Below are 27,199 nucleotides of genomic sequence, written 5' to 3'. Positions count from 1 at the left end.
TTCAAACCAAACTGATCAGAAACTTGAACAAACGACTGAAACATCTTTACAAACATTTATTTAACTTCTACTCAGATTTAGTTTCTTTTGTTTTTGTTTAGCCCGTGTCCCATCTGCTAACATGGAGGAGGTGGGGTGTATGACCTATCCTGCAGTCTGCCACCAGGGGGCGACTGGCCTCAGTCCTGGGAGTCCTCATGTCATCCATCTTTAATCACTTTTGATTTACACACAGTTCGAATGCTTCGTGGTTTTGAGACACAGATTTTATTCAACTGCTCAAATCAGAAGAACAAATTAACACCAGAGACGTTTTGTGCTGAAACAAGTGAGTTTGGATTTTAACTCTTTCACAATAAACCTGTTTTCCATTCAAACACAAACATCTGAGCAGGAACATCCACTGCTATGGTTTGAAACACGTGTCTCACACAAATCTGTTTTAACATATCCTCGTTTTTATTTATCAGATCAGTGTAAAAGTCTAAAATAATTACTGGACTAAGACGACGGGCTCGTGTTCAAGCTCAGTTAGAAACAACATGTGTCATGTGACACGTCTGTTAAATCACAGGTCAGAGGTCAGAGAGATTCAGGACGTGGACGCTTCTCTCTCAGTCACATACTTTAATAACATTAGACTTTTATTTTGTAAAAACACGACCTGTGAGAAAGTGTCTAGGTGTGTTCACAGTCAGTAGATCAGATGAAGGTGAGGTGAACACACAGCTACTGGGTTAACGGTTAACACACTCCATCTCGGGCACACAGCGCCCCCTGGCTGTTTACTGACCAGAGCAACTTGTGTAGAAGACCAAAGTGCAAAATGCAAAACACACAACAAAAGGCACTCGCAACATATATTAAAGTCTAATATGGTGAATCAGTTAATAAACAATATTAAATATACATTTCCCCCAGTAAAGGCCTTTTCACACCAAGTCACTTTACACATATTGTTCCAGTAGCTTCATCCTGAGCCAGTTAAAACTGGACTGAGCCCCTGATGACATCATCCCCAGGAGTCACATGACACACAGGATCGGACACTTTAGATTCTGAGGACGGTTCATTCCTCCATAGGTTCAGATCCTTGTTCTGGATTATTGAACCAGGTTCTAGGAGATAAGACGATGAAAATACTTTTTAAATCAGTGATTGGACGCGTCGGGATTTTCTTCATTAAGATGAATCTGAAGTTTTTGAAGACGGGGGAGACAAAGTCAGATCATCACTACAGAACATGTCCGTTATTAAGGATTCATGTCTCTGCAGGATTTGGAAAAACTTCCATTTATCTTCAGCCGAATGTTCTGTTGTCAAGTTGTCACTGACACTGAGAAGGTAAATGATATCACTGCAGTTCTCAGATCCTTACACTGACTCCAGGTCTGTTAAAGACTGGAATTCAAAATACAGAATTAACTTTGCAAACTTTCCTTTTGGAGGAAAATCGTTATGAGTAATTCAAACTGCAGCAGAACTCAGCAGAAGTTCACAACTTCATTTAAACATGATCAGACGAACTGAGGGCGAAACGTGATGGAACCACATCGGGACACTGTTCAGAGACATGTTGGGACACATTGGACACAAGTGTAAAGGAAGTTGTGCTGTTTATCCACACACAACAACTACGTGTGTGAAAATATTAATAATCACATGTGACTGCTTCAAACCAGCACTGTGTAAATGTTGTCTGGACTTTCTGTGTAGTTAGTGTTTGAAGAGCAGCAGCAGGTTGTCGGGTCCGACTCGTTCAAACAGGAACATGTGGGAACATCCAGGCGAGGGGCGGAGCCTGTAGAGCAGCAGGAGGCGGAGCCTGTAGAGCAGCAGGAGGCCGGACATGACGTATAAACTCTGCTGTGGAAAGATCAGTGTTGTTGTTTACAGCTCGTCCACACCGGAGTCGGCCCTCATCACCAGAAGATCTGGAATCTCCTCGTGTTTCCAAGTGGACGTCTTCGTCTTCTACGTGTCCGGCTCCTCTTCTTCATCCTGAGATGTTTGTGTTCTTCAGTTTCACGTCACGTGTTAGAAACCTCATCAACACGTCCACTCGCTCACTGGGAAGCTTCCACACATTGTCCTGCTGGTTCCTCACATGGACTCACTCTGACATGTTACACACATGTTACCAGGAGGCTGCAGGAGAAGATCCAGAACATGTCCAGAGACACTGACTCAGACGTGTCTGTTCCTCCAGAACATTTCAGGAACATGTCAGTTTGAAAGCAGCTTTAAATGAAAATAAAATAATCAAACGTTTAGAAACATTATCCTGAAGAAGATCATTTCCCTCTGGTTCCTCAGTCAGAAACACAGAAGAGAAGATGTAGATCAAACTTATCACGGTTTAGAAACATGTGGATATTTTGTACCAGAGCTGATGCACACGTTTGTTTTCTGACTGTATTCAGATTCCTGACTCTGGATCTGTGTGGACTTGGTGTGAAAAGGTCTAAAGGCACAAAACACGTCGTCCAGTCGTGTTACACAAGAGGAACAAATTCCTCCAAAATGGGAATTAAAGTCATTTTCACAGTGTCGCTCTGTCGACATTAGATTTTTGTGTTTGTCGACTTAGTAAAAAAAGAGGAAAAGAAATAAAAAGTGCAGGCGGCCCGAGCACAAATAAAGAGTCTCAGAAGGTGAAAGGTCAAACCGGCAGATCCCAGAGCAGGAGCCGGTGTCTGGACTGGAAACATCTTCATGTATTCAGAAAAGAGTTTTAGGACAAACTGCTCCTGCGTGACGAGCGGTCAGTCCATTCTGAGGGGTCGGCGTTCTCGATGGGGTCGATCTGAGGAAAGACCACGAAGCACAACCTCTGGCCCACGTAGGTCGCCCTCTCTGCAGGAAGAGACAAGTCTCAAGTTACTGATCAGACACGTGAGGGAGACTGAGAGAATCCAAACTGAGACTGGACCGGTCCTTAAAGAAACTGAATTCACTTCATGAAACCATTTATTTAAGGTCTTCTTTGATTTTCTTTATTAGGGTCAAGTCCCATCAGCTAACATGAAGGAGGGGGGGTTAATGACCAACACTGCAGCCAGTCCCCAGTGTTTGAGAAACTCACCGATGAAGTTGTAGATACACTTTGGTTTTTCTCTCCAGTGAACACCCAGGAAGTAGACGGGGACGCCGGTGAGCATGATGACGAGGCCGACGCCACAAACCACCGGCTCCGAGTAGAGACTGAATCCCAGCAGCAGGGCCCAGAACATCAGGTAACACACAGGAACCAGCAGGTTCACCTGGAGACAACACACACACAGACACACACAGATATTCATTCACCGGTGGCCAGGCGCAGTGGGCGATGTGTCACCTCTCACAGTAGCTCTGCACCTTGATTGGTCGGTAGAGGTTGGGCTTCTTCCAGCGGTAGTACAGCAGGCCTGCGATGGTGACGCCGTACGACAGGTAGTTGATGAAGGACACGTAGTTGATGAGGTTGTGTGTTTCTCCGATGCAGAGAATAACGATGGTGGCAGTGCACTGCAAACACAGTCCACACAGACGTCAGGCACCTCGGTCCTAAATTCATCCACGTGTTTCGAAACGACTTTTACACGAACGAGAGAGAAAACAGGCGACAAAGGAACAAACTGCACAAAGACACAGGGAGCAGGGGGCGGAGCCTGTACGTACACAGCACAGCAGGGCGGGGATGGGCGTGCAGTACTTATAGTGGATCATGGCCAGCAGGCTCGGCAGGTGACCCTCTCTGGCTCCGGAGAAACACAACCTGTGTTCCATGTCGCAGCTCCTCGGGCGACATGGAGGAGAAGTAGGCGATGTTGGTGAGCGTGTACACAAAGGTCACCAAAGAAATGGAAATGTAGATGGCACGAGGTCGATTCCTGAACCGAGGACCACACACACACACACACACAGACACACACACCATGCACAGAGACAAAAAAATCAATCATCATGCATGAGAAAACACAAGAAATGAAGACGAGGGAAACTTTACATTTAATGTCAAAATCTAATATTTACAACAAGCTCAGAATTCACTGCTTGTGTGTGAGAGAGAAAGAGAGAGAGAGAGAGAGAGAGAGTGTGTGTGTATGTTTATTTACAAATTGAGTGCTTGTGAAATTTTCTTCATTTTACAAAAAACACTTATTATTCAAATAAATAAACAAAAGTGCTGCTGTTAAAAAAACCTCAGTCTGTTAAAGAGTGTGTAGAGGACAGCTCATTGTTGGTGACGGTGCAGAGGATGTCATTAAAACACCAAATTTTTTTAAAAGACTCGAGATCAGATATCATTGTGTAAAAACTGAACTCGAGTCGGAGTCTTTAGAGGTTTACCCCCCCCCGCTTCCTGCCCGTCTCTGTTCTCGACCCTGTTCTTCCTACTAATGTAAATGTCCATCTTGGCCTCACCTGAGAGGTGGTTCAGGAGCTGCCACTTATCTTTATCTGTTTTGTTGTAGGCAGCTCCCATGATAAAAACCTTCTCAGTAAAAGTGACGTTAAAATCACTAAAAACCTTCTCAGTTAAAAGAGTGAAGAAACTTGTCAGTCTCTTGCACTCAGTAAAAACGTGATAAATAGTCTCACGCAGGTCACAAAATGGACACTTGTTAAGAACGGTGGGATTAAGAATAGAAATAAAAGCGTTGGAAGCGACGGCGCCGTGTAAAATTCTCCACTGGAGGTCGCTGTTCTTTTCTTGAGGGGAGGTTTGTATAAAATCCTCCACTGTGGGCTGGGTCCATGCTCCCCCCACCTCCGTGACCACACAGTGGGGGGTCTGTTGCTCAGTCCGGTCTGGTGGATGCTTTTCACACAGTTTCTGTACAGCGTCTCTTTGTCCGCTCTGTGAATTGTCAGTTTGTGTTTGTTTATCTCAGTTAGTAGGGGGCCGGTCTTTTCTCCCAGGCCTGGGCTCAGGATAATATCTGGATAGGGGTCTGCAGCCTCTGGTGCGGTCTCCCCCCTCTGGTAGACCCTCAGGAGGTCCTTTTCCCGGATGGAGAGCCTCTGGGTCCAGAGCTCCAGGATCCTCTGGGCCATCCGGGTAGACTGCAGCCCCAGCAGGGAGCCCAGGGCCTGGGTGTTGTTGAGTGCCGGCCCCACTGCATCCACCAGCTGCTGTAAGGTCACTGTTCCAGACCGGGTCAGCGCCGCCATAAGGCCGGGTGTTGATGTGCCGCTGACGTCCAGTCTGGCTCCATTCACGAGTGGTTCTCTCAACAACCAGTACAGAGAGGCTGCTTTCAGACACCTTGTTTTGTTAAAAAGGGCCCATGATTTAAAAACACCTTGATAAAAAGGAGGCAACCCACTTAATTTTAATAATTTAGAATCTGTTAAAAACAGAGCATCATCCAACCCCAGGTTATTGGCACGCCTAAGGATGCTGCTGGCCACATCTCTCCACACCAGATCTGCTGGACCTGTGAGGAACTTTTTAATGAATTGAATTCTAAAAGTTGCAGTCCGGCTGGCCAGGTGGACGAGGCCCTGTCCCCCCTCCTCCCTGGCTAAAAACAGCACCTCCTGTGGCACCCAGTGTAGACCCCCCCAGAAAAAATCCACCATTTTCTTCTGTAAAGTGGAAAGCAAGCCAGGGGGGGGTTCTACACACATTAGGTGGTGCCACAATTGGGATGCCACAAGATTATTTAAAACCAGTACCCTCCCTCTAAGAGACATTTTTGGGAGCAGCCATTTCCATTTTAACAGTTTGTTTTCTATTTTTTCTGTGACGTTCTCCCAGTTCTTCTTACGTATATCTTCGTTTCCTAAAAACACCCCGAGGTACTTTATGCCCTCCCTCTTCCATTTCAGGTTTTGGGGGAGAACTGGGAGACCTCCAGGCCACTCCCCGACCGCGAGGGCTTCGCTTTTGTTCCAATTGACCCTCGCGGCCGATGCCACGCTAAAATCATTTAAGATTTTGGCTAAAATATCCACATCCGTCTGGTCTTTAATAAAAACAATAAGATCGTCGGCGTAAGCTGATAAAATCATGTTGCCACCAAAACCAGTTTAAAACACACCTTGCATGCTAGATCTTATTCTGCGGAGGAGAGGTTCCAAGGAGAGTGCGTAGAGCATCCCCGACAGAGCACAGCCCTGCCTGACACCTCTACCCACCCTGAAAGGAGCACTCAGACTGCCGTTGACCTTTAACACGCTCTCAACGTCACTGTACAGCACCTTGATCTTAGCTATGAAGCCAGCGCTGAACCCAAACTTCCCCATCACTTTCCACAGGAAGCTGTGTTCAACGCGGTCAAAAGCTTTTTCTTGGTTTAGGGAAATCAAGCCTATATCTACATCAAATGAACTGGAGACATCCAAAAGGTCTCGAATGAGGTGGACATTGTCCACCATGGACCTGCCGGCCACGCAGTAGGTCTGGTCCCTGTGAATGACCTGCTCCATAGCCTTCCCCAGCCTGGAGGCCAGTGCTTTGGACAGAAGTTTGTAATCCACACAGAGCAATGACACAGGGCGCCAGTTCTTGATGTCCTGCAGGTTACCTTTTTTTGGGAGCAGTGTGAGGACCGCCCTCCTGCAGGACACTGGCATGGAGCCAGCCGCCAGACACTCATTAAAAACCTGTAAAAGATCGTGTGATAAAATGCCCCAGTAAGCTTTATAAAACTCCGGTGTCAGTCCGTCAATGCCAGGAGCCCGCCGTCCCTGCATGCCTTGCAGGGCGGTCAGCAGCTCCTGCATCCGGAGGGGGGCAGGAGCTGTGAGTTGGACTCTTCTGAGATCTGAGGTAGTTCTTCACAGAACTCCTCCCTGCCTGTGTGTTCTTCCTCAGAAGAGTACAGTGCTTCATAAAAACTCACAGCCCGCTCTCTGATCTGGCTCCATCAGCTCTTCCCCTGTGTCTGAGAGCAGGGTGTGGATTACTCTCCTCTGCCCGTTCTTTTTCTCCAGACTGAAGAAGTAGCTAGTTGGAGCATCCATTTCACTGATGTTCAGGAACCGAGACCTGACTAACGCGCCCTGTACTTTACGTTCTAACAGGTCGGCTAAAGCCATTTTTTTTTCTTTGAGGTTTTCAATATAACCTCGATTTCCGGTGGACTCACTTAAATGTTCTAGTTCCACTATGTCGGTCTCTAGATCTTTCATAGATCGGGTGGCGTCCCTTGTGACATTGAGGGTGTGTTGTTGACACAATAAGCGTATTTGAGTCTTACCGTGGTCCCACCACTGCCTAAGATTACTAAACTCGCCCTTCCTCTGTCTAAAAACACCCCAGAAATACATAAAAACATCTGTAAAACTCTTATCGAATGTTAAAACAGAATTAAAATGAATTAAAATGCCAATAGGCGCTCTTGGGTAAAACATTCCTGATAAAAACATGACATAAAAGCAGGGAATGATCACTAAAACCAGCCGGCATGATGGCGCAGCTTTTAAAAATGTTAAAATGATGTTTAAAACAATACATCCTGTCTAACCTGGCTGAGGAGATCCTACTCTCTCTGATGTGGGACCAGGTGTACTGTCTGCAGTCTGGGTGCATCCTCCTCCACACGTCCACCAGGCCGTGAGAGCGGACCAGCTGCTTTAAGGCGTGCTGAGAGGCTGGATGAGGCTCTGCGTGGTTAAGGTCTAAAACCGCATCTTCAGTGCAGTTAAAATCCCCCCCGAAGAAAAAAAAATCCTCCATGGCACCATCATTAATAACTTCACTTCTTTTCAGTAAAAAGCTGCTTCCTCTCTGCACCGGTTGCTGGAGCAGAGACGTTAATAAAAACAGCAGTGAAATGGTGGAAATGAGCTTTGGCTAAAAGAAGCCTCCCCTGGATCACATGTTTGACCTCCAGCGAGTTCGGTTTAAAAGCCGTGGAGAAGAGGAAGCCCACTCCTGCGCTCAGGGAAGTGTTGTGACTTAAAATGGCCTCCCCTCCCCACTCCCTCCTCCAGTCAGTCTCATTATTAAAATCACTATGAGTTTCTTGTAAAAACATGACATCAATTTTTTTCATTTTCATAGTTTCATAAATACAGGTTCTTTTCTTTTGATCTCTTGCACCGTTCACGTTTAAAACCCCAACTTTAAAAACATCCATGTTGTTTAAAATGTTAGAAACAAAAACAGAAAACATTAAATTAATTAATACAACCATTGCTGTCCTTTCCATCACTGCTCAGTTGTCTCTTTGCTCTGAGCACCAGTTTTTTATTCTAAAAACTTCCTGGTCTGTGAGGCCAGACTCCTCCCTCTGGCTGACGTGGAGTCTGGCCGAGGAAATAAAAAGACCGAGATCTGGGAAGTGCTCCTCAAGTTTGAGTTGTTGATTCTTTGTTTGGTGTAAAAATGATTTAAATTTATCTACAGTAAGGATTTTCTTTCTTGACTGCTGTTAAAAGCTGGAAAGTCGCTGCTGTCAGACACACACTCACACTCACTCACATCACTCTCCATTTGTACTTTACTGTTCTTTGCTTCATTTAAAACTGTCCTGGTTGACCTCCTGCGTTTTACTGTGTGTTTTGATTTTACTGTTTCTTCCTCCATCTCCTCCTCCTCCACCTGTTCACTCCACACCATCCTGCCCTCAACTGCTTCTCCTCCTTTTCTTAGACTGTCCCCTCCATCCTGCTCAACGCTTTTTTCCCCACCTGTCTTCTCCTCCACCTGTTTGCTACCTACACCACCCTCTTCTTCCCCTTCTCTCACCCCACTCTGAGCGTGAACGGGTTAATTAACGACTTCTGTTAATCGTGTAGAACGAGACAAATTCAAACCAGTCGGGAGCAGAGGGACACACCAGTAGATCACATGGAATCTTCTCTGTGCAGCTCAGATGGTTTGTAACAGGATAACTGTTCATACTGGTCCTAAATATCATAAATCATATTGTTAGATTCAAGATTTTTATTATCAAATGCACAACAATAAAATTAAGCAGTCGCTGGCAGTGAAATGCTTGAGTCACAGGCTCTCTTCTAGCAATGCTAGTAAGTTAAGCTGGTTTTCTGATAACTTAATATATATTAATCACCAATAAAAGGCTCAAACTGTTATTCTGGGTCTTTGCTAAGAGTCTGGTAACATCACACATTATTCAAGGAGACGTCTCACTCATGAGTCTTGTGAGACTTTGGTTGTTTCATGGAGACAAAGGTGGAAACGTGAGCGAGAGAGAACAAGCTAAATCAAAGTAGAACCCAGTGAGGTTCCTCTGGTGAGAGTCAGTGGAGACGGCTTCATGCTGCTGACTCAGCTCCTCTCCTCTCTCAGGTACTTGTTCTACTGGAAAGTAGAATTTGTACTTACTCAATCTGGAATTTAACTGAAACTTTGTCTTCAAACGACTCTGAAAACAATTTGTTCTTCCAGAGAAACAAGAGAACTACTTCCTGCTGTGTGACGTTCTTCCAGAAGACCGACTCCTCCGAGAGAGGCTCCAACAGAAACGACTGGTGAGTCCAACCAATCAGATTCTGTGGATAAACACACACTCCCTGTCCTCGGGGTTTGGTTTAGGAGGAGGACTTCTTCTTCTTCTTCTGTGGTGTTTCCTCAGTGTGGTTTCTCTTGGCAGGAGGAGGTGCTGGAGCAGCAGCAGCAGGAGAGAGACGACGGCAGCTTCCAGCGTCTCTGCATGTTCTGCAGCGACGAGTTCGCTGGAAACAGGTTCTTCACATGAAGCTTTAAATAAAAACACCTCCTGATGGAACATGAACCAGAAATACAAATGAAACATGAAATATATTGGTTATATTTCAGGATTCACTCTGAAAATCAGGGGAAAGAAATCCAGAATCTACTTTTTCCATCAGAGCAGAACCGATGTTACATGAATATATTAAAATAATCAAGAAATAGATATTTTAAATAAATATACTGTCAGTTATATTTATTGATCATCTCCAGGTCATCTCTGCTGAACCACATGGCCCGAGAACATTCCTTCAGCATCGGACTCCCGGACAACATCGTGTTCTGCAACGAGTTCCTGGACACGCTGCAGAACAAACTGGACAAGTAGGAATCAGACACGTTCTAATGGGTTTGATTATTGATTCATCATCTGTTCAATATCAGAAACTGATCACATCATGAATGACAGCTGATGCTCTGCAGATGTCAGGTCATTGTGTTAAGTTTAGAACAGATTTAATCAAGTGTTGTCTTCTTGTGTGTTAATGTTGTGTTGTGCTTCCTCTGCTCAGTCTGCAGTGTTTGTACTGTGAGAAGACGTTCAGAGATAAAACCACATTGAAAGATCACATGAGGAAGAAAGCTCATCGTCGCATCAACGCCAGCAACAGCGAGTACGACCGCTTCTACATCATCAACTACCTGGTGAATCAGTCTGAGGCTCAGAGTCCTCTTCCTCTGTTAAACTCACACTGTGGCACCTTGTCGTCTCTTTGTGTTGCTTCAATCAGACACATCTTCAATCATCACAAAGCTACAGACACATTCTCACTTGATCAGTGTCAGTTGTTATCTGTTGATCACAGCACCAGATACATTCTGATTGTTCCCTCTGGTGTCAGGAGCTGGGGAAGACGTGGGAGGAGGTGCAGAGCGAGGACGACCGCGAACTGGTCGACAACGATGATGACGAGTGAGTATCTTCATCAGGAGGCAGAGTTAGAACACGTAGAAAAGAAAGACGAGCAGATTCCGAGGAGGAGTGCGACACACTTCAGTCTGTGTCTGTGTCGTCCTCAGTGATTGGTCGGACTGGCAGGCTCACCCCCCGTCGGCTGTGTGTCTGTTCTGTGATGATCAGTCGGAGACGATGGAGCAGATCTACACACACATGAAGGTAAATCAGGAGGAGCTGAACCTGAACCACCTGCAGAACCAGAACCGCTCTGCTCCGAGTCCACCGACGGGTCCAGGACTTAAATATGTGTGAATATTATGAAGCAGGTTTGAATTCTGTTCACGACTTGATGTGTCGCACCTCAAAGGAAACTGAGACCTTGGTTTGTTTTGTTATCAGAATCTCAAATCCTCACCTCGGTCTTCATTTGATTTCCTGTTGTGTAGTGAGCTTTACAACAACTGAAGCTTTGTGGGGTTTTGTTATTGTGTTGTTTGTTTCAGGACTCACACGACTTCGATCTTCACAAGCTGAGGACAGAACTCAGTGAGTGAAACATCAGCAACCTCCAGAACCTGCATCATCTGTGACATGAGATCTTTGTCTTCAGGCAGTTCAACAGATTACACAACTGTTTGTTCTTCTACACAAGAGAAGCAACAACAGTGTGTAGTCAGAAGAGAAGCAGGACACGAAACTCTTCAGTCCCTAAATCACAATGTGAAACCAAAACCAACCAGATCCACAGAAACTGAAGAGAAACACGTGAAGCTTCAGACTCGGATCAGAACTCGAGTCTTGATTCACAGATTCACAGACGATGCAGATTGAAATGCAGACGTTTGAATATTGATGAGACGCTCTGTGTTCACCTCTCGCTGTCTGCTCCTCTCAGACCTCAGGTTCTACCAGCAGGTCAAACTGGTGAACTTCATCCGGAGGCAGATCCACCAGAGCCGCTGCTACGGCTGCGAGGGGAAGTTCCTCTCCAGAGCCGACGTGCTGCGCCACATCGCGGCTGCAGGTCACGTGATGAAGCTGCCAGACGTGTCCACCTGGGACCAGCCGCAGTGCGTCCAACACCAGTTCATGTCTTCATGGTTCAGTTGTTTCCCAGTGGGGGGGGGGGGGGGGGGTCACTGCTCCTTCATCCTTATGAACTCAGGAGTGAACGTCTCTGTGGTCCTTCTCTCCTCAGGTATTACTTCCCCACGTATGAGAACGACGCCCTCTTGTGTTCGTTATCTGACAGTGACGAGGCTGAAAGTGAGGAGACGAGTCACGGCGAGGACGTCCCGGTGATCGCAGAGGACGTGTCCAACCTCAGAGCCCTGAGACAGACCAGCGTCCTCAACCAGCTGCTGAAGAAGAGAAGCTAGGACGAGGGACAGACAGCGGAGTGAAGACGTCTTCCTCTTTTCTTCTGGACTCTTCTTCACTCGCACTTTGTGAAAAGACAAACTGACCCGACGCAGCCGGAACGTGAACTTCAACACTTTACTTCACACAAATGTTCATTCAGTCAATAAAGAGGATGATCGTCATCAGAAGAACTTTATTACTTCCAGTACAAATAATACTGGGACCAGTGGAACCAGTAAGTTTGTCTGTTTACAAACGAGAATTCAGAACCAAACTAAAAGAGATGAATATGATTCTGTGTAATAAACCGTGAGGTTGAAAACTGGTCCAGGGTCAGTTTGATGAAAATCTGAAACAATGAACAGATAAACACATGGAGTTCTGTTCTATATATTTTCAATATGTTCAATGAAAGGGACATTTTATTTTAATATTCCATTTAAAGTCACGCAGCACAAAGTGAAGACAAATCCTCCACGTTGAGTCAGAGAGGAGAACAACAGGAGGATTTAGATTTGTTCCACGTTGAAGAAAACGTTCATATAATGAGAATAAACCCCGGGAGGAGAAGTGGTTCTGTCTGGAGCTCTTCTCCTTCTGGACCGAAGATCTTTCACCATCTCATCTCAAACTGCTTCTACTAAACATAAATATCATCTTCATCTGAACTTCAGAGACTTTTCCCACAAATCCTCTCGAACCTGAAACCAGAGCAGAGGTTGAGGAATGTGCATCAACTGGATGTGATGGTGAATGAATGAAATCCACTGATAAATAATCCATAATAAATGTATTGATCAGCTGTCAGGCTGTTTATATTGAGACACATTGATCAGATGTAGAATCTCATTATGAGCACAAACTTTTCCTTATTAGTGGGTTAGGGTTTGTATGAAACGTCCTCAGGTCAGTTTTCTATTAAATATGGTAAAATGTTTATTAAACAGTTTCCTCAGAGACTTAAAGATGCTCTGCTCTTCATCGACTCTTCTTCATTCTGTAAATGTCTCATTCACTTTTCTTCTGCTGGTTTCCATTATGTCAAACTGGTGATTTTGTTCTTTTACCTGCACCAAGGACGAGATGTTTCCACCAGTTTGTTTGAAGAGGAAAGAAAAGCTGAGTCATGATTCCAGTGAAGTCGGTGGAAGGATGTTTATTGAGCATTAAAGCAGAGACAAGTAGAAACAGAACTTTTCTCTCTGAGATGTTTTTCTTCTCGTTACATCTGGTTTGTCACAGAGGAAATGATCCATGTGTTTGACTCATAGACTGAATATAAAGGCTTTGACTGGGATGTGCTGCTGTTATACTGCAGCGCCACCTGTGGGTCAAAAGTAGAAAAGCCACCACCGCTCTGCACCTGATGCAGAAATGAAAACGTCCCATTTTTAAGTCCAGAGTTTTGATCTTTTGTGTCAAAGACAAAACTCTGATTTTAAACTCAAAGTGATTTCAATGTGTTTAACTTTGTGTTGAACTAAATCAATTTGTGACGTGAATCCAGGAACTTTAAGATCATAAACAAACATATACACAGAATGTGGTTCTACACACATGGAGACACACTGAGGGACAAAGGTGGACAATAATAAAGACAAACTTAAACACACTGTATGTGACTCTTTATAGAGGGTTTATATATTCTGCTTGTGTTGTGTCATTTCAATAAACACATTCTTCATTTGAATAAACACAATCGGGGCAGGAAGGTTGCTGGTTTGAATCCGGTTCAGATGGGGTCTTCCTGTGTGGAGTCTGCATGTTCTCCCCGTGTTTTCTCCAGGTGCTCCGGCTTCATCTCACAAACACATGCAGATTAGGGGTTGTGTAGATTGGAGACTACACACAAGCTGCTGCTGCTTCAGCCTCTGGATCCTCAGGACACAGCTCAGCCTCCGTCCACACACACTGTCCTCTTCACACTCACCTCCACTAAGACCACCACCTGTTGAGAGAAGAAGACATCAGTGTCACAGAGACTCACTTCATCAGCTGTGAGTCAGTGATGCAGCTCATCCAGTAGAAAGAGCAGCAGGGACTTCAGTCCTGTTCAGAGGTGGAGCAGCTTCCTCTCTGCTTCATGTTCACGTGTTGGAATGAACACGCTAAGAGCTCAGTGTGTGTCCTCTGCATGTCAAAGTGCAGAGTGGACACCTGAGAGATGGATTTACTGCTGTTACAGGTGAAGCCATGTTTCACTGTGTGTTGATGAACATCTGCTTCTGACAAACTGGGACCAGAGGAGACAGATGGACCTCAGCAGAGGTTCTGCTCTGTATAAAGAGCTCCTGGTTACCATGTGATGAGGAGAGGCTTCAGTCCCACTGATCTCAGAGCTGTGACAAAGATCCACCTGATCAGTTCTTCACTGATGAAGTGAGAGGACAAACTGTCTCAGATCAGATGAAGACGACACCGTCTCGAGGTCACGAGATCTGAATCTGTTGTTTACTAACAAGACGAGTGGAAGACAAGAAGACACACTGTCTCTGAGGACACACACTGTCTCACTGACTCTGAGGACACACACTGTCTCTGAGGACACACACTGTCTCACTGTCTCTGAGGACACACACTGACTCTGAGGACACACACTGTCTCACTGTCTCTGAGGACACACAATGACTCTGAGGATACACACTGTCTCAATGACTCTGAGGACACACACTGACTCTGAGGACACACACTGTCTCACTGTCTCTGAGGACACACACATGGACCTGTCTTCAGGAAGCTGACTGAGGTTATCAGGGTCTGAAACGTGCGTACCTCACTTCTCACGCCAAAATTGGGATTCATAAAAACGAACTTGACGGGAAAATGTGTGTATTTCTAAGCAAACTCTGACTCATGCGTGAGACGGGAAAGTGGCGACGCAGACATGAGGTGTTGACCTGAAGCAGATTATTGATCCACTTCATCATTTACATTAAAACCAACAGCTTAGTTTTGCTCGCGGAGTTACAGAACCGAGTCATTAATAGTTTTTAATTATATCTTCTAACACTGTGTGTGTCTCATCAGATCACTGCAGTGAACATGACCGTGCCACAGAGCGCACAGGAGATCACTTATAAGAAGTGAAGACATTTTCCAAATAATGTCCCAGTGGAGGTGAGGATCCACTGATGTGAGGGAGTCGGTCCGATGCTCAAAATAAATAAATACTGTTCTGACAGTGGTGCAGGGTTCAGTGTGATGTGTGCATGTGAATGAAGGACGAGGAGGAAGAGAGGGTTCAGTGATTTCTGATCTCACACATTGTGTTATCCACACATTGTGTTATCCACAGCAGCGGCAGAGTGTCAGTGTGTTTTCTTTATTAGTGACATCACTGCTGTTCCATAAAGTCGCTCTTCACCTCACTAACGAACACCTCGATGTCAGTGTCAGAAAGTTTCACTTCCTCTTCACATCTCTTGATGCCGTGCCTCCATCAGGACTCACGGTGGAAACCCATTGGTCAGGAGCATCATTTAATTGCGTTCAGGTGTGAGTGCGCACAGTTTTATGAATCGGAATTAGCTTTTGCGTACGCACACTTTTAGAAATCCTACGCAGCCCTTTATAAATCAGACCCCTGCTGTTTTGGGGACAGGATGAGTCTGGAGACATTGAGATGTTCTGGGTGAGTTAGAGATCAACTGAACCAACCAGACGTTGATTTAAACTTCCCTTATCCGTCCCTTTAAGGAGAGTGTGCACCACACAACAGTGTAGAGTCACTGTGGTCAGTGGGCGGAGCTTCTATACGGGTTGATCTCCAACTTAACCTGGAGCAGGTTAGCTGTCATCAGAAGTTACCATGGTGATTGACCTGGTTAAGAAGTGGACGAGCTTCGTAGAACTGAAAAAACTAAACTGAAGTTAACCTGATAACCACAAATCCTGCTTGGTAGCACAGACCCTGGATCTGTGATACTGACTGTGTTTAGTAACATACTGATGAAAGCAGCGTGGACTGACTCCAACCATCTACTGACCTCAGATACTTCAGTCGACAGGTTGGACTCTGCTGTAGATCAAGAAGCTCCTTCACTCCTGAGATCTTCAGGTTGTTGTTCCTCAGATCCAGTTCTCTCAGATGAGAGGGGTTTGACCTCAGAGCTGAAGCCAGAGAAGAACAGCTGATCTCTGTCAGACTGCAGTTCAACAACCTGGATAAAGAAATATGAATATTAGAATGTGTCCTCCTGTTGTTGTGGATCGTCATCATGTCAACACAGACTCTCAACATGCAGCTGACCTCAGTCCAGTCTGTGACCTGAAGATAAACATCAGATCAGACATGTTGGACCATTGTTTCATTCATCAGCTTCTTCTCTGTGTGTTGGTCACTGAGCAGGTTTGTGTAATTAAACACTGTTTAAAGTAGGGACGGCTCCTGATGTCACTTCCTGTTTGTTTCTATACTTATCAACTGTCCAACGTGTTTCAATAACAATGTGTCTTATTTTGAAAACCTGAGGAGGACGAGTGCTCTGCCTCAGTCCACATGTTATTTACTGACACTTTCTTAGTGATCAGGAGCAGGTGAGTGCAGGTGAATGGAGTTGATGAGGTGGACGTGACTGACAGGCTGGGTGAGTGACAGATGACTGAGGGACAGTGAGCAGAGCAGAACTGAGACAAGTTAAATAAATAATGACCCAATAAGAAAGAAAGTCTGAAAAGTGAAGAAGGATTTAAGGACCTCAGAGTCTCCAGTCGACAGTTTGGACTCTCCAGTCCAGAACACAGCAGCTTCACTCCTGAGTCCTGCAGCTTGTTGTCACTCAGATTCAGTTCTCTCAGATGTGAGGGGTCTGACTTCAGAGCTGAGGCCACGACTTCACAGTGAGTCTTTGAGAGTCCACAATGACCAAGTCTGTAATTAAAGAAAATATCAAATCTGTGAGAATTAAATCAGAAAACACAACATTCATACAAAACGTGATCATGTGACCCTCACCCTGGTAAATCCCCTCTTTGTTAAAAACTCCTCAAGAGAATCCTTTCAGATTTGGTTCAAGTGTTCATTCAGACTAACAGAGGAACTCATTAGATTCAGGTGGTCAGAGGTCAAAGGTCAAGGTCCCAGAACATGTTCATGGCCTCTTGAACATGATATCTCAAGTCTGTCTTCAGGGGATTTCTTCACATTTTGACTCAAAGAGAAACTGATTAGATTTCAGTGGTCAAAGGTCAAAGGTCACAGTGACCTATGACTCTATATCTGATCTAGTTGTTCTCATATATATGTGACAGAGTTAAGAATGTACTGTATTTATTTTTATTTATAATTTGTATTTGTGAATTTTATTTTGTTATTATTTTATTTTGTTAACACTACCTGCGGAAGTGATGTTGCTGTGCACCACCTTTTGTGCTCCCCAAAATTCTTACTTCCTGTCGGCTCTTCTTTCCCTCAGTATATTTTTGTCTCCCTGAGGGTAAAGTCACCTGTGGATAAGCTCTGTGCTGTTTTATGGTTTTCTTTGATAAATGACCGGTGTAAATTTCATGTTGTATATATAAGTACATTGCGCTGTTGTTTTGAGTGTTTATATTTTTTGCCAAATGCTGTAAATTAACGTAATTTAACGTCCACAGAGATGTAATGCGGCCGCCAATTCGTTTTCGCGCCAATTATTTTGGCAGCCTTTGAAGTAAATTTATTCTATTTTGTCGATTTTTGAACTGAGAAAAAGATTTTCACAGCGAATTTTGTTGGTTTCTGCAGGTATGTGGGTTTCCTTTTTGATTTAATAACTGATTGCCCAACAATATGTTACTGGTGTGTGTAGTTTATGTAATTGATAAGGGTGTGTATACTGTGTTTTATGTACTGTAAGAAAAGTAAGCAGTGAATTTTCGTCTCACTGAGGATTTTTGAACGGAGAAAAAGGTTTTCACAGCGAATTTTGTTGGTTTCTGCAGGTGAATAAAGAACCTCAAACAAAGTCCTGAATCACGTGTCCACAACAGCTGATGTCTGACAGTCTGCAGTACCTCAACCTGGATAAAGAATAAAACTTAACTGTAAATTAAACTGAGTTCATGTGTGAAAATAACAGACACATATTCATGTCAGCACAGACTCATAACATAAAAGATAAATATGAAATCAGACATGTTGGACTAAAAACGAGTCCTGATTCAGTACAAATAGATTATTTGGACCCGGTCTCTGTCCTGCAGATCAGTTTAGGAAATCCAGAACTAAACTTAGTGTTTTAACAAGTGGCTGAATATTTAAAATGTCACATATTGATTAATGAATGGATTCAAGTTATGTATGAAGAGGAATTATGTTTAATTAGAATGAAATGATAAATTATGTATAAATGCGTTTTTATAGATATGAGATCTAAAAGTCAGTTAATTTAAAAGTCAGTCAGTGAACTGACCTCAGAGTCTCCAGTCGACAGGTTGGACTCTGTAGAAAACCACACAGCTCCTTCACTGCTGAGTCCTTCAGGTTGTTTCCTCTCAGATCCAGTTCTCTCAGATGAGAGGGGTTTGACCTCAGAGCTGAAGCCAGAGAAGAACAGCTGATCTCTGTCAGACTGCAGTTCCACAACCTGGATAAAGAAATATGAATATTAGAATGTGTCCTCCTGTTGTTGTTGATCTTCATCATGTCAACACAGACTCTCAACATGCTGCTGACCTCAGTCCAGTCTGTGACCTGAAGATAAATATCAGATCAGACATGTTGGACCATTGTTTCATTCATCAGCTTCTTCTCTGTGTGTTGGTCACTGAGCAGGTTTGTGTAATTAAACACTGTTTAAAGTAGGGATGGCTCCTGATGTCACTTCCTGTTTGTTTCTATACTTATCAACTGTCCAACGTGTTTCAATAAGAATGTGTCTTATTTTGAAAACCTGAGGAGGACGAGTGCTCGGCCTCAGTCCACATGTTATTTACTGACACTTTCTTAGTGATCAGGAGCAGGTGAGTGCAGGTGAATGGAGTTGATGAGGTGGACGTGACTGACAGGCTGGGTGAGGGACAGATGACTGAGGGACAGTGAGCAGAGCAGAACTGAGACAATTTAAATAAATAATGACCCAATAAGAAAGAAAGTCTGAAAAGTGAAGAAGGATTTAAGGACCTCAGAGTCTCCAGTCGACAGTTTGGACTCTCCAGTCCAGAACACAGCAGCTTCACTCCTGAATCCTGCAGCTTGTTTCTACTCAGATCCAGTTCTCTCAGATGTGAGGGGTCTGACTTCAGAGCTGAGGCCACGACTTCATAGTGAGTCTCTGAGAGTCGACAACCACCGAGTCTGTAATTAAAGAAAATATCAAATCTGTGAGAATTAAATCAGAAAACAAAACGTGTTCATGTGACCCTCACCCTGGTAAATCCCCTTTTTGTTAAAAACTCCTCAAGAGAATCCTTTCAGATTTGGTTCAAGCGTTCATTCAGACTAACAGAGGAACTCATTAGATTCAGGTGGTCAGAGGTCAAAGGTCACAGAATATTTTCATGGCCTCTTTAACATGATATCTCAAGTCTGTCTTTAGAGGATTTCTTCACATTTTGACTCAAAGATAAACTGATTAGATTTCACAGAGATGTAATGCGGCCGCCATTTTGTTTACGCGCCAATTATTTTGGCAGCCTTTGAAGTAAATTTATTCTATTTTGTCGATTTTTGAACTGAGAAAAATGTTTTCACAGCGAATTTTGTTGGTTTCTGCAGGTTTCAGCAGGTGAATAAAGAACCTCAAACAAAGTCCTGAATCACGTGTCCACATCGGTTACATGTACATGAGAACAATGTCTATGTCTATGTACATAATAATAATAACTTTATCACACACACACTGAGTGTATTTGAAGAACGACTCATCTTTACATTACATACATTACATTTCATTTAGCTGACGCTTTTATCCAAAGCGACTTATGTTAGGAATTTAAATTCTAGCTGGTATTTGGGTCTGACTGAAACTATATGCAACTAAAGGGGGGGGGAAGCATGAGCAGTTGGGCCATATATAAGGCCTTTATTCAAATGATTTATAAATAACCCTTGCTGCAAATTGTTAATAATGAATCTTATAATTGTTAAACCATTATTCCCTCAGAGTCATTCACATATATATTTCAAGCAGCTGTCTGATAAAGTTCTGGAGGTCGGACAGAGTGACATTGTTTTGTCTCGTTGTTTTGGTTTCGAGGATCCTAATGTTTACATCAACAGGACATTGTTTGGATATAACAGGAACATCATATTCCTTTCTCCAATGGCCCACATGGCATCAGCTGTGTCAAGGCCTTTCATGAAGAGAACATTTTGCTTATCAGAGTAGTAGGAGCGTCACAGAGAGCGGTTTCTTGTCACTTCCTGGATTTCTGTGCCAAGAGGCGTGGACATGCCTGTGCACCAACAAGGGAGAACCAAATTGATTTGCGGTGACTCCCCTTCAATCTTTCATAACCAATCATATTAAATCTACTGTTATAACTATATCAAACCCCTTTTGTTCGGGGCCATTATTAACTACCTATTGCTAACTTAATTAACCTAGGCTGTGATAATTGTCCATAGTTATGTTGTTCAACTTTCATTGCATCTCAATAAATATTTAAATTGGACCAGTCCGGCTCTTTCTTATTTAGGATAAACCAACACGCCTGACACTTACAATAAGTGCATAAAACCCTGAGGGTACAAACCAAGAACAACGAGAATCAAGAAAGTACAATTTCTTCAAAATAAAGCTAATCTGCAAAGTGCTATAAGGAAGTGCCATTTAAGTGCTTCTAAAGTGTTAGTTTAAAAAAATTGTTAGTGTTTTTTTTAAATTTTTTTAATTCAAGGTAGAGTCGGAAGAGGTATGTTTTTAGTTTTTGGTGGAAGATGTGTAAACTCTCTGATGTCCGGATGTCGATGGGGAGCTCATTCCACTGTTTAGGAACCAGGACAGAAAACAGTCCTGATGGTGATGAGTGTTTAACAGTGAGGGAGCAACGAGTTGATTGGCCGAAGCAGAGCGGAGTGAGCGAGCTGGGGTGTGAGGTTTGACCAGGTCCTGGATGTAGACTGGACCTGATCCGTTCACAGCATGGTACCAAGTACTAATGTTTTGAACCGGATGCGAGCAGCCACTGGTAACCAGTTAAGGGAGCGGAGGAGTGTGAGTGAATTTAGGTTAAAAACCAGTCGAGCTGCTGGTTTCTGGATGAGCTGCAAAGGTCGGATGGCAGTAGCAGGTAGACCTGCCAGGAGGGAGTTACAGTAATCTAGGAGTGAGATGACCAGAGCCTGGACCAGAACCTGCACTGCCTTCTGAGTGAGAAGGGGGCGTGTCCTCCTGATGTTGTACAGCATGAATCTACAGGACCGTGTTGTTGCAGTAATGTTGGCAGTGAGGGAGAGTTGGCTGTCGAGTGTCACACCCAGGTTCCTAGCAGTCTGATTGGGGGTTAACACAGAGTTGTCAAAGTTAATAGTCAGGTCGTGGGTGGGAGAGTCTTTCCCTGGAAGGAAAAGTAGGTCAGTCTTGTCAAGGTTAATCTTTAGATGGTGTGCAGACATCCACTGAGAGATGTCGGTCAGACAGACAGAGATTCGTGCTGCTACCTGTGTTTCCGATCGGGGAAAAGACAGGATTAGTTGGGTGTCATCAGCATAGCTATGGAAGGAAAAGCCATGTGGGTGAATGACAGAGCCGAGAGAGTTGGTGTACAAAGAGAAGAGGAGAGGACCCAGAACGGAACCTTGAGGGACCCCGGTAGTGAGAGGACAAGGTTCAGACACAGATCCTCGCCAAGTTACCCTGTCAGTGCGTTCATTGAGGTAGGAAGAGAGCAGGGAGAGAGCAGAGCCTGAGACACCCAGGTCCTGAAGGGAGGAAATAAGGATCTGGTGGTTCACTGTGTCAAATGCAGCAGAGAGGTCTAGAAGGATGAGGACAGAGGAGAGAGAGGCTGCTCAGAGACAGCAAGGAGGACAGTCCCAGTTGAGTGACCTTGAAACCAGACTGGTGAGGGTCAAGAAGATTAATGTGGTTAAGATAGGAGGAGATTTGATTAAAGATAGCGCGTTAAGAGTTTTGGAAACAAAGGGAAGGAGAGAGACGGGTCTGTAGTTATTTACTTACACTGATTGAACATGTTATTGATCATGTCTGGACTCACCGAGCCTTCCTGCAGTTCCTCACAGCTGGGATCAGTCTCCGTCGACCCTGGTCTGATGTGTTGAACTTCTTCAGGTTCAACTCATCCAGAACCTCCTCTGACATCTGCAGCATGTAGGCCAGAGCTGAGCAGTGGATCTCAGAGAGTTTCTCCTCTGATCTGTTCTCTGACTTCAGGAACTGTTTCATCTGCTGATGAACTGAGTGGTCGTTCATCTCAGTCAGACAGTGGAAGATGTTGATGCTTCTGTCAGGAGAAATGTCATCACTCCTCATCTCCTTCAGGTTGTTGATGACTCTGTGGATGATCTCTGGATTGTTCCCTGTCCGACCCAGCAGGCCTCCTAAGACTCTCTGGATGATATCTGGATTGTTCCCTGTCCGACCCAGCAGCCATCCAGAGACTCTCTGGATGATATCTGGATTGTTCCCTGTCCGACCCAGCAGCCATCTTAAGACTCTCTGGTTGGACTTCAGACTGAGGCCGTGAAGGAAGCGAACAAACAGGTCCAGATGACCATTTGTTCTGGTGAGGGATTTCTCCATGGTTCTCTTCAGGAGGTCATCCAGGGAGAAGGTGTCTGTGTTCCCATATGTTCCCAAGAAGTTGTTGAGTTCTTCTGTGTTCCTCTCGGTGTAACAGTGGAACATGTAGACTGCAGCCAGAAACTCCTGAACGCTCAGATGAACAAAGCAGTAGACTGATTTCTGGAAGATCTCACACTCTCTTCTGAAGATCTCAGTACAAACTCCTGAGTACACCGAGGCCTCTGTGACATTAAGACCACACCGCTCCAGGTCTTCTTGGTAGAACATGATGTTTCCTTCCTCCAGATGTTTAAGTGCCAGCCTCCTCAGCTTCAGGAGAACGTCCCTGTCAGCCTCCGTCAGCTGCTGTGGAGTCGTCTCATGTCCCTCACCGTACTTGTTGTTCTTCCTCTTTGTCTGAACCAGCAGGAAGTGTGAGTAAAGGTCAGTCAGGGTCTTGGGCAGCTCTCCTCTCTGGTCTGTGGTCAACATGTGCTCCAGAACTGTAGCACTGATCCAGCAGAAGACTGGGATTTGACACATGATGTGGAGGCTCCTGGACGTCTTGATGTGTGAGATGATTCTGCTGCACAGCTCTTCATCACTGAATCTCCTCCTGAAGTACTCCTCCTTCTGGGCGTCAGTGAAGCCTCGTACTTCTGTGACCCTGTCAACACATGTAGGAGGGATCTGATTGGCCGCCGCAGGTCTGGAGGTTATCCAGACGAGAGCCGAGGGAAGCAGATTCCCCCGGATGAGGTTTGTCAGCAGCACGTTGACTGATGACCTCTGTGTGACCTCAGACACAAGCTCCCTGTGGTTGAAGTCCAGAGAAGGTCTGCTTTCATCCAGGCCGTCAAAGATGAACAAAGGTTTACAGACAGCGAGCGTCTCTGCCGTGAGCTTCTGTAACGCTGGATGGAAAACATGGAGCAGCGTGAGAAGACTGTGCTGCTGGTCCTTCACCAGGTTCAGCTCCCTGAACGAAAGCACAGCCAGCAGACCCACATCCTGGTTCTCTGAACCCTCTGCCCAGTCCAGAGTGAACTTCTGCACCGAGAAGGTTTTTCCAACGCCAGCGACTCCGTTGGTCAGGACGACTCTGATGCTGCTCTGCTGGTCAGTGGAGGCTTTAAAGATGTCCTGGACCTTGATGGGAGTGTCCTGGAGGATCTTCTTCTTGGAAGCCGTCTCAAGCTGCCTCACCTCATGTTGAGTATTAACCTCTTCACTCTGTCCCTCTGTGATGTAGAGCTCAGTGTAGATCCTGTTGAGGAGGGTTCTACTTCCTGTTTCATCACTTCCTTCAGTCACATGTTCACATCTCCTCCTCACACTGAGCTTATGTTCATCTGAAACCTCCTGCAGACCACGATCTGCTGAAAGACAAGAAACAATGTGAGAGACAGAGAATCTGAGAATCTGCTGATTGTTTTCATCAGATACAGAAAAACTACAGAAATTAAAAGCTTTTTAACTTTGTGCTTTTCTAACGATGTTAAATGTTGATGCTGTATGAAGGAACAAAATAAAACCACATGTGCTGTTGTCAGAAGTGAAGACATCAGCAGACACATGTACAGTGCTGCTCTGACCGGCTGTCTGACCTCCAGCTCCTGTTCTGGATCTTTGTCCACACTGGGGACATAAGGAGTCTCCTGAAGAACCAGACTGGTCCCAGTATGAGGTGATGCACTGTCTGCAGAACCAGTGTCCACAGCTGGTGGAGACTGGATCCTTCAGGACGTCCTGACACGAAGCACAGCAGGACGACTGCTCCTCCTCAGAAACATGACTCCTCTTCCTCTCCCTGTGAAGACATGTCCTGATAACTCACATGTCACAGTCACAGGTTGTCATCACTTCTGTCAAGGAGGTTTTGTTTTCACCCAGTATGTTTGTGTGTTGGTGGGTTCGTTAGTGGGATTATAAAAAACAACAGATTACCAGTAAACTTGGTGGAAGGTTGTGGTCTGTGAACCAGATCAGGGGGGGGGGGGGTCCTCTATCACAGACATGTTCAGAGGACTGATGTTTACCAGTGTGTGGAATTTGGTGCAGATCCAAATCAAAATGAGTCTCTAGTGGATTTCAAAGTGGTTTCATAAGGAGCGTGTTGGTTCTTGGTGGAGGTCTGAGCTCTTTGAGTGATTCTGAGAGATTAGTCACCAACTTCAATGAAGCTGTGTCCTAATGCAGGGGCCACACTAGAGGAAACTAGATCCTCTTCAGAGCAGGTCCCAGTAGAAACAGTCTCTTACTCTGTGTGTGAGGGTCCAGGTTCATTACTGAAGTTGTCAGGATGATGCATGGACCAGTCACTCTTCAGAGACAGACAGCTGGACCCTGGAGACTCTGCTCTCAGTCTGTGGTCCTGACCTCTGCAAACACAAACATGTTTTTATTCAGAACGCATCATTCACTGGTTCATTCTGTGAGGATTCAGTTTGGAGCTTCACATGTTTGTAGCAGGTCTCTTACTTTGTGGTTGAGGGTCCAACTTGCTCTGAAGTGTCCTCGTCCATGTTGCACCGGCTGCGGCTCAGTTGTGGTTCAGGCCACGCTGCTCTTCTAGATATTCAAGGTCTGGTCTATTTCTTCTGGTTCTGCGCTCAGTTTACAGCAGAACACAGTGAAATGATCTTTCACACCAGTTTCAATGTTTATCTGTTGAAAACGTCACAAACACAAATATTTGCAACACTTCCTGTAGCCCACCCATTTCAAAATAAAAGCACTCCAGCGTTTCTGTCGACTGATTCAATTCATTTATTTTTTAAATGTTTTATTGTGAAATAGATGCAGAGCTTCATAGTTTGTAGAACTGGTATTTATTTGAGTACACAGGAGTACTTATATACAAGGAAACACAGTGATCACATCAGAAACCTCAGGAAGGACAATAGTCTCTCTCTCTCTCTCTCTCTCTCTCTCTCTCTCTCTCTCTCTCTCTCTCTCTCTCTCTCTCTTGAGCATTTCCTGATCTCCACTCAAACCAATCAACTACGTTAAAGTTAATTAATACAAGCTTGTAAAAGTTCATGTGACCTTCAACCCCCGGCCACTAAGAGAAGAAACTCAACATCTAGTATCATGTTCACGTCATAAAGGCTGGAAATGAATCACAGAACTTTATAGACAGTAACACTGAGAGCACATCAGTCACAGCTTGAAGCAGCCTCTGTATCTCCACTCAGTTCTATGGCTTTGTGTCCAAATGAAGGTCAAACACAAGCTCTTCAACTTTATATTCACTTTAAAACTCACACAAAACCAGTTTGAAGTTATATGTGTGTGTGTGTGTGTGTGTGTGTGTGTGTGTGTGTGTGTGTGTGTGTGTGTGTGTGTGTGTACTTCTGCAGGTCGATGTTCCTCACACCTCAGCCAGTGAGTCCAGAGCTTTACTGGGATCCACAGTGAAGACTCTGGACTGGTTGGTGACCACTGCTGTAACGTATGATTGTGAAAACACGTTGTGTTATTAAACACTTGATGAACAGATGAAGATAAAAAGTGAAACTGTGAGTTAACTCTGTTAATTAGTCCTTTGAAGGCTCTTTGATCCAGACCTGCTGTTCACATCTGTCTCTGGGATCCGATCACATGACGTCTGTCACCAGGTGTGAACTGACAGACTTAGAGTCATGTGATCAGCAGACGGATGTTAACAGCAGGTGTGAGAGTGAGACAGTGAAACTTTCAGAAAGTTGTGTTCACACTCACCTGCTCACTTTCCTTCCTTCTGCTCGTCCAGGTGAAAATGGAGTCTGACCGCTCCCTGTTCTCAGGCTCCTCCTCCCTGTGGAACCAGTTCACTCTTGATTCCACCCAGTTCAAAGTCCAGTTCATACCCATGAAGATGAACTGGTTCACAGTTCATGTTTTATTGTGATGTTATGATGTAGATAACAAACTTATGATCATGTATTTAGTTAATAATGGACGGTGTGGGATCATGAATCCAGATCTTCACTTTCACACTGAGTCCTGACTGGGAGCGTCTCCAACAGGAGTCAGTCTCATCTGTCAATCATCACGTCTACACTTGTTTTCATCAATAACTGATTCAAACCAAACTGATCAGAAACTTGAACAAAGGACTGAAACATCTTTACAAACATTTATTTAACTTCTACTCAGATTTAGATTCTTTTGTTTTTGTTTAGCCCGTGTCCCATCTGCTAACATGGAGGAGGTGGGGTGTATGACCTATCCTGCAGTCTGCCACCAGGGGGCGACTGGCTTCAGTCCTGGGAGTCCTCATGTCATCCATCTTTAATCACTTTTGATTTACACACAGTTCGAATGCTTCGTGGTTTTGAGACACAGATTTTATTCAACTGCTCGAATCAGAAGAACAAATTAACACCAGAGACGTTTTGTGCTGAAACAAGTGAGTTTGGATTTTAACTCTTTCACAATAAACCTGTTTTCCAATCAAACACAAACATCTGAGCAGCAACATCCACTGCTATGGTTTGAAACACGTGTCTCACACAAATCTGTTTTAACATATCCTCGTTTTTATTTATCAGATCAGTGTAAAAGTCTAAAATAATTACTGGACTAAGACGACGGGCTCGTGTTCAGGCTCAGTTAGAA

At 44.6% G+C, this 27,199-nt stretch overlaps 2 protein-coding genes and 1 pseudogene across 2 annotated transcripts; 1 reads left to right on the top strand and 2 right to left on the bottom strand.

The window, feature by feature from the left end:
- Nucleotides 1-248: 248 nt before the first annotated feature.
- Nucleotides 249-6,714, bottom strand: LOC128444035 (asc-type amino acid transporter 1-like; annotated as a pseudogene).
- Nucleotides 6,715-8,785: 2,071 nt separating this feature from the next.
- LOC128444034 (zinc finger protein 277) lies at nucleotides 8,786-12,116 on the top strand. Its single transcript, XM_053426325.1, has 10 exons — nucleotides 8,786-8,813; nucleotides 9,347-9,429; nucleotides 9,552-9,643; nucleotides 9,884-9,994; nucleotides 10,183-10,315; nucleotides 10,513-10,583; nucleotides 10,691-10,787; nucleotides 11,072-11,114; nucleotides 11,464-11,638; nucleotides 11,767-12,116. The coding sequence occupies exons 1-10, from the start codon at nucleotides 8,786-8,788 to the stop codon at nucleotides 11,945-11,947; spliced, it is 1,014 nt and encodes a 337-aa protein (XP_053282300.1). The 3' UTR covers nucleotides 11,948-12,116.
- A 955-nt stretch (nucleotides 12,117-13,071) lies between these two features.
- Nucleotides 13,072-26,363, bottom strand: LOC128444278 (NLR family CARD domain-containing protein 3-like). The gene is made up of 8 exons (XM_053426670.1): nucleotides 26,321-26,363; nucleotides 25,079-25,264; nucleotides 24,859-24,978; nucleotides 24,136-24,407; nucleotides 22,071-23,973; nucleotides 16,627-16,800; nucleotides 15,917-16,090; nucleotides 13,072-13,878 (listed from the first exon to the last, which is right to left on the bottom strand). Exons 2-8 carry the CDS (start codon nucleotides 25,120-25,122, stop codon nucleotides 13,866-13,868), a joined length of 2,700 nt encoding a protein of 899 aa, XP_053282645.1. The 5' UTR covers nucleotides 25,123-25,264; nucleotides 26,321-26,363; the 3' UTR covers nucleotides 13,072-13,865.
- Between the last annotated feature and the right edge of the window lie 836 nt (nucleotides 26,364-27,199).

This window comes from Pleuronectes platessa, chromosome 7, assembly GCF_947347685.1.
Source record: "Pleuronectes platessa chromosome 7, fPlePla1.1, whole genome shotgun sequence".
Classification (NCBI taxonomy): domain Eukaryota; kingdom Metazoa; phylum Chordata; class Actinopteri; order Pleuronectiformes; family Pleuronectidae; genus Pleuronectes; species Pleuronectes platessa.
Note: the sequence above shows the minus strand (reverse complement) of the source record. Positions and strands in the feature narration are given on the sequence as shown.

What these genes read in the sequence shown, in the direction of transcription:
- LOC128444278 (XM_053426670.1), bottom strand. Translation starts at nt 25,122, where the DNA reads ATGGACGAGGACACTTCAGAGCAAGTTGGACCCTCAACCACAAA. An exon ending in GTTGGACCCTCAACCACAAA is followed by an intron (nt 24,979 to 25,078) that starts GTAAGAGACCTG and finishes TTGTGTTTGCAG; the next exon opens with AGGTCAGGACCACAGACTGA. An exon ending in CCTGGACCCTCACACACAGA is followed by an intron (nt 24,408 to 24,858) that starts GTAAGAGACTGT and finishes ATGTCTTCACAG; the next exon opens with GGAGAGGAAGAGGAGTCATG.
- LOC128444034 (XM_053426325.1), top strand. Translation starts at nt 8,786, where the DNA reads ATGGAATCTTCTCTGTGCAGCTCAGATG. An exon ending in TTCTCTGTGCAGCTCAGATG is followed by an intron (nt 8,814 to 9,346) that starts GTTTGTAACAGG and finishes TTGTTCTTCCAG; the next exon opens with AGAAACAAGAGAACTACTTC. An exon ending in CAAGCTGAGGACAGAACTCA is followed by an intron (nt 11,115 to 11,463) that starts GTGAGTGAAACA and finishes TGCTCCTCTCAG; the next exon opens with ACCTCAGGTTCTACCAGCAG.